This window comes from Nicrophorus vespilloides, unplaced genomic scaffold (assembly GCF_001412225.1).
Source record: "Nicrophorus vespilloides isolate i.1.1-1 unplaced genomic scaffold, Nicve_v1.0, whole genome shotgun sequence".
NCBI lineage: Eukaryota > Metazoa > Arthropoda > Insecta > Coleoptera > Silphidae > Nicrophorus > Nicrophorus vespilloides.
The window spans coordinates 33,542-40,596 of record NW_017099660.1 but is presented as its reverse complement, the minus strand read 5'-3'; the positions used below and the strand labels follow the sequence as shown (position 1 = coordinate 40,596).

Below are 7,055 nucleotides of genomic sequence, written 5' to 3'. Positions count from 1 at the left end.
CATATGCTCGAACCGATTTTAAGTGAATATCTTTGAACACTGAGGAATCTCTAAATTATGTCGTTTTGAAGTTCTAGTGGAGTTTTTAAAAAATGATAGAAGTTTATTCACTTTAATATACACTATAAGATTATCCTTCTTGGTCTCCATTCCAGTTGCTAAAAAGCATAGTTTCTAGGTTTGTAAGTAGGGTTTTTTTTATGAGTCTAACTAGAACTATGACTAGAAACTTGCCATGTGTAATTATGACTAACTAGTCATTACACATTGATTAGTCGTGGAATCTTTCTAAGTTGAAAAACTCTGAGAAAGTTATAGAAGAACATAAAATATAACAAATACAAATATTACTGTTTCTTTTTTAATTTTATATATTTATTTAAATAATAAATATATTATTTGAATAAGAAACCGTTTAGTTAATAATATTTATAAAGATTTAGTTAACTTTAAAACGTATTACCTGCAACAAATTTATTATACTTATGCAATATCTACGTTGTTATTCACAGTTATTTATAAATTTATCAATTGATTTTGTATAATCTCCCGTTATATCTCGTTTTTTTGGACAATGAGTGTGTACTACGTGTGCTTACATGATCGTGATTATCAATTCAAAATGAGACATCGTTGTTTATCATAATCGCTATCTATTATCTAATTTTCGAGTAACAGTTATCATGTGGTAATTATGTGCAGTGCACAATCGAATTTTGTACGATGAAAACGTCCGTTCCTTTGCTTCTGCTGCTGGGGCTCTGCTCCATGGCGCACAGCGCCAAAATCCTGGGCATCTTCCCCATGACCTCGCACAGCCACTTCATATTGGGACACGAACTCTTCGAGGGTCTGGCGAAGAAAGGGCACGATGTTACGTTCATCAGCGCTTACGACAAGAACACGACGTATAAAAATATCTATTTGGATGGTATCCATGAGGAGATTGAAAGTAGGTTATTAATTTACTGAATTAATTTAAAGTGTTTAATTCCATTTGTTTTATAGAGATGCAGCGAGAGAAACAGCAAACAGAAAATCCGAGTATAAATGAAATGAGAAACATCTCACCGTACGTGATGTTCATGTGGATGGGTGAGATGATGTTGGCGCAGAACGAGTTGATCTTCAAACATCCCAAGGTGCAGGCTCTGATGAAGAAAGAAAAGTTCGATGTGGTCGTGCTAGAGCAGTTCATGAACGATGCGCTTAAAGGATTCTGCGTGCACTTCAACGCCAGATGCGTAGCTTTCAGTACCATCGGTGCCAGCGCCATGAGCAATTATGTAGTCTCCAATCCCAGTAATCCTTCATACATTCCGAACCTATTCCTTTCCTACTCCTCCGACATGACCTTCTTCCAGAGGATGCACAACGCTTTCTTCACAGTCTTCGTCAATACGGTTAACAAGTATATGCATATCCCCAAGCAGGAAGCATTGATGAGGAAATACTTCCCTGCGACTCCTGACATTCCCACCATAATCCAAAGCAACGTGGATTTGCTCTTCCTGAACTCCCATCCAAGCGTCAATGATCCCGTGCCTACAGTTCCGCAGATGATCCATGTGGGCGGTATCCATATCAATCCAAAACAAGACAAGGTACNNNGAGCATTCTCAGAGCTCTTTCAAAACTGAAAATGAAGGTCCTCTGGAAATACGAAGATGATAAATTGGAAGGAAAGCCTAAAAACGTCATGATCAAAAATTGGATGCCTCAGCAGGAAATTTTAAGTAAAGAATAAATATGGTTTCCATTAACTTCATCTTGATTTAACTCTGTACTTTCAGGTCACCCTAATGTTAAAGTTTTCTTAACGCACGGAGGACTCCTGAGCTCCATGGAAGCCATCTACTTCGGAGTTCCTTTAATCGGCGTTCCCTTCTTCGGAGATCAAATGGCGAACATGAAAATGCACGTGAAGAACGGTTTCGCTCTTGAAATTGATTTCGACGATTTGAACGAGGCTTCGCTCACCGAGGCCTTCGATACCATTACCAAAAATCCCAGGTAATTACAAGAAAATAATAAGAAAATCTTCAAAATCATTAATTCCATACTTTAACTCAGTTTCGCAAAGATCGCTAAGCGAAGGTCTAAGATGATGCGCGATAATACCATGAAACCCTTGGATCTGGCCATATTCTGGGTCGAGTATTTGTTGAGAAACAGTGATGCACAGTTCTTGAGAACCGCAGCCACTGATATGCCCATCTACAAGTACCTTCTGCTGGACGTCATTGCCTTCCTAGCGTTGGTTGTATTAATCCCATCGACTCTTCTCTACAAGTGCATCAAGTGCAGGAAATCTTGTGCCAAGGGCGAGAAGTGTTGCAAAGCCAAAAGTAACAAAAGCAAAAAAGAGTAAAAAAAGACTTAAAATATATATGATTAAGTAATAAACAAATAAAATAAAATAATTAATAAACAATAATTGTTTTAATTCCTTTGTAATTTCCTGATAATTTCATCTTCTTAATATATCACCATGCATGATCTATTCTTCGCTAACTTTTGGTTCCAAACTCGAAGATTAGCCTAACATATACCAATAGTTAATTTTAAGTAGTTGGTGTGCGATTGTGCATGTGTATATGCATATGTGTGCATCAAGTGATTAATCCTACGTGAAGGTTGATTGCTGGACCAATTGTTCAACATTTCAGCAAACGCCAGAACTTCAATCTACTATCTTGTTGTGTTTGAGTTAGATTGCTGTAATAATTCAATAAAAAAAACATGATTGTTATTATCAGATATTATCGTTTATCATATTTACTATCGTTTATCTAATTTTCGAGTAGCAGTTACGATGCGATGCGGTAATTCTATTAAATGCTTAGAACTTTGTAAGATGAGAACGTCCGTTCCTTTGCTTCTGCTGCTGGGGCTCTGCTCCTTGGCGCACAGCGCCAAAATCCTGGGCATCTTCCCCATGACCTCGCACAGCCACTTCATATTGGGACACGAACTCTTCGAGGGTCTGGCGAAGAAAGGGCACGATGTTACGTTCATCAGCGCTTACGACAAGAAAACGTCGTACAAAAATATCTATTTAGATGGCATCCATGAGCAGATTCAAGGTAGGTTATTAATTTACTGAATTGAAAGATTTATTTCCATATTTGTTACAGAGATACAGCGAGAGAAACAACAAACACATAATGCTACTATGAATGATATGAGACACATCTCACCGTACGTGATGTACATGTGGATGGGTGAGTTGATGTTATCGCAGAACGAGTTGCTCTTGAAACATCCCAAAGTCCAGGATATGATGAAGAATGAAAAGTTTGATATAGTCGTGATGGAACAGTTCATGAACGATGCCCTTAAAGGATTCTGCGTACACTTCAATGCCAGATGCATAGCTTTCAGTACCATCAGTTCCAGCGACATGAGCAATTATGTAGTCTCCAATCCCACTAATCCTTCATACATTCCAAACATCTTTTTGCCCTACTCCTCCGACATGACCTTCTTCCAGAGACTGCACAACGCTTTCTTCACGGTCTTTGTCAATACGGTTAACAAGTATATGCATATCCCCAAACAGGAAGCATTGATGAGGAAGTACTTCCCTGCGACCCCTGACATTCCCACCATAATCAAAAAAAATGTTGATTTGGTCTTCCTAAACTCCCATCCGAGCGTCAACGATCCCGTGCCTACAGTTCCACAGATGATCCATGTTGGCGGTATCCATATCAATCCAAAACAAAATAAGGTACCTGCTGATGTCAAGAAATTCCTTGACGACGCCACAGAAGGTGTTGTTTATTTCAGCTTGGGCTCCAACGTAAAAAGTAAAGATCTTCCAGAGGAAAAAGTCCAAAGCATTCTCAGAGCTCTGTCCAAATTAAAAATGAAGGTCCTCTGGAAGTACGAAGATGATAAATTGGAAGGAAAGCCTAAGAACGTCATGATTCAAAATTGGATGCCTCAACAGGAAATTTTAAGTAAAGAATAGATATGATTTTCAATAACTTCATCTTAATTTAACTCTGTACTTTCAGGTCACCCTAACGTTAAAGTTTTCTTAACGCACGGAGGACTCTTAAGTTCTATGGAAGCCATCTACTTCGGAGTTCCTTTAATTGGAGTTCCCTTCTTCGGAGATCAAATGGCCAATATGAAAATGCACGTGAAGAATGGCTTTGCCCTTCAAATTGATTTCGACGACCTAAACGAGGCTTCTCTCACTGAGACCTTCGATACCATCACAAAAAATCCCAGGTAATTACAACAAAAAAAATAAGAAAATCTTCAAAATCATTAATTCTATGTTTTAAATCAGATTTGCAAAGATCGCTAAGCGAAGGTCGAAAATGATGCGCGATAGCACCATGAAACCCTTGGATCTGGCCATCTTCTGGGTCGAGTATTTGTTAAGAAATAGTGATGCACAGTTCTTGAGAACCGCAGCCACTGATATGCCCATCTACAAGTACTTTCTACTGGATGTAGTTGCCTTCCTAGCCTTGGTTGCTTTAATCCCACCAATTATCCTCTATAAGTGCATCAAGTGCAGGAAATCTTGTGTCAAGGGCGAGAAGTGCTGCAAAGCCAAACGCAACAAAAGCAAAAAAGAGTAAAAAAATAATTTAAGTCATATACGATTAAGTATTAAACAAACAAAATAATTAGCCTTTGCAGCAAATCAATTTAGTTTTAATTTTCTTATTGCGTTATTTTGTTGAATTGTATTATTGTAATTTGTAATATATTGCAATAAATGTGATTTTTATTAAAATAATTGTTTTAATTCCTTCCTAACTTATATTTAATTTCATCTTCTTAATTTACCGCGAATCATTTATTATTATATATTATTATTCCAAATATATATTATTAATCCAAACTTGACTTGTTGACTTGTTCAATTTTATCTTCCTTCATTCATATCAATCATAATTTCATTCCTCAATACTTTTAAATGTAGAATTTATTAAAATTCTTAAATTATCATTATTTCCATATTCTATTTTATTACATACAAAATTAAAGCGTTTTTCTATATAACTATTTTATATCGCTTACAGCAACATTTTTAGTATCATCAATGCATTTCAATTTTACTTGTTTCCCCAATTCCCTTCATTTTGTTTCCCTTTTTTATGCGCGTTTCTCATCTCAATGTCTCTTTGTTACTTTGGGCGCACACGAGCATAACAAAAAAAAAAGAAAAGCTTTCGTTCGCTACACATGTTCTTATCTAGTAAGCCTTGAACTCCAGATGCAGAAGGAAACAAAAGGCAGAGGGAAGAAAGAAATAAAGATGAGAAGAAAGTGAAAAACAAAATGAAGAAGAGTGAAAAAAAGAATGCGATCGCGGCGCTGGCTTTGCCGGAGACGATGAAATATTTATGAGGTGTCATGTAAATGTTGTTCGCCGCCTCCCCCAACCGCGCAATATGAAATATTCAATGTGCCGAAAGGGCATTAGCTATTTCCTTCACTTTCCCGTCTCCCTCTCTTTTTCTATATATATACATATATATCTCTTAATGGTCAGCTGTAACGAGCATCACGGGGATTAGACGCTCGCTACATCCAACTTTCGATGATGCGAACTTTTTTTTCTCTCAATCTCCATAATTAATACGATTTCATTTCTTCTGTTTTGCACAGAAGTGTATTTCATTTCGCAGCTTCGACGGTAGAGCGTTGAAAATTGCATCAGGGTTGGCGGTGGTGGTTGAGGCGGCAGTGGCGGTGGCGGAAATCCGTTTAAAACAGTTTGCATGGCAAAGTTCTAGCCGCCACCCCGCACACGTCCGAACTATATCCAGTGGGCCTCGAGCGTTTTCAAGATAACACAACGCAACTAAAACAACAGGCGAAACCGCCACCAACCATTATTATTATTAATAATAATCCGAATTCGCACAGTAGGCGGCGGCGGGTGTTTCGGGGTTGAGGATAACGGGATAATCACGTTATTTACGTGCTAGCCGAGGCGCGCAAATCGAATTACACAATTCCATTTCCGGCTGAAAGCGGAAAACAACAACAGCAAAAAAAATGCGTAACGTTAATGACTAAAATTTAATTTGATCCAAAGATTATTAAATGACAATGAAATAAAATAAATCAGAAAGGCACATTTTTAGTGAAAACGGAATTAAATATAATTATCAAAAAAAATCAAACGGAAGAAAAATTGGTAAATAATAAAAAAAAGGCGGGTCAAATATTTTATCGAATTGGAAATAAAAAAATGGTTTTGTATACAAGAAATCATAAAATTCAAGGAATATTTGTTGGATATGCCGAGTCACATTTGTTTTTACAAAAAGTACAATATAGCGAAAATGAGATTGAAAAAAAATGATAATTTTTTGATCTAACTAATAGAATGATGATGTAAATAACAAATGACAAGGTACATATAATAGTTCGTGGATGCGCCAGGTCATATAATAACGTATATCAAAAGAAATTTTAAAAAATCTTAAGTTTTACTCTCTTGATTTTGTTGTAATCTAATGCAGCAACCCAACATTTTTCACGTCACTGCATATTCACACAATAATTATCCGCCTAATTCAATAACAAAATATTTAACTATAAATTCCGATATTTTTGATGACCGGAATGTGATTATAATGGTTATATAAATAAAAAATAAACGAGGTCATAGCCCCATAGATGTGGAATTAGTTCTAATTAGTAATTCAATAGTTACCAAACTTTATATTTATATAATATCCATAATTAATACTCCATATTCATTAAATTATCGACTAAAATTGAAACTTTGCAAACAATACTATAATTCAAAAATGCATACATAATTAAATCTATACGCTAAATCTAATGGTTCAAAACATTTAAAAACATTTGTCGTTAAGTAAATGATTATGAAAATCTATCCAATATTTTTCTATTCATAAAGACACTCATACTACATACAATTCTCTTTAGGCACTTTGATTTGATTCCTTTGCCCAAGTAAATTATAGACGTTTTTTTCTTTTATTTATTATTTGAAATCTGCCACATTGCCACTATTATTATAATTATTTTTTCTGAAATGTTTGTTTTGA

The 7,055-nt window shown here is 35.9% G+C and overlaps 1 protein-coding gene across 1 annotated transcript; it reads left to right on the top strand.

Annotated features, from left to right (window-relative positions):
* Window positions 1-706: 706 nt before the first annotated feature.
* On the top strand, window positions 707-4,601 carry LOC108565086 (UDP-glucuronosyltransferase-like). Its single transcript, XM_017924368.1, has 5 exons — window positions 707-952; window positions 1,009-1,604; window positions 3,734-3,965; window positions 4,023-4,242; window positions 4,304-4,601. Exons 1-5 carry the CDS (start codon window positions 724-726, stop codon window positions 4,599-4,601), a joined length of 1,575 nt encoding a protein of 524 aa, XP_017779857.1. The 5' UTR covers window positions 707-723.
* Window positions 4,602-7,055: the final 2,454 nt, after the last annotated feature.

Excerpts from the sequence above, each read along its gene's own strand:
- LOC108565086 (XM_017924368.1), top strand. The coding sequence starts at position 724 with ATGAAAACGTCCGTTCCTTTGCTTCTGCTGCTGGGGCTCTGCTCCATG. Across the intron at positions 953-1,008 it reads TATCCATGAGGAGATTGAAA|AGATGCAGCGAGAGAAACAG; the intron begins GTAGGTTATTAA and ends TTTGTTTTATAG. Across the intron at positions 3,966-4,022 it reads GCCTCAACAGGAAATTTTAA|GTCACCCTAACGTTAAAGTT; the intron begins GTAAAGAATAGA and ends CTGTACTTTCAG.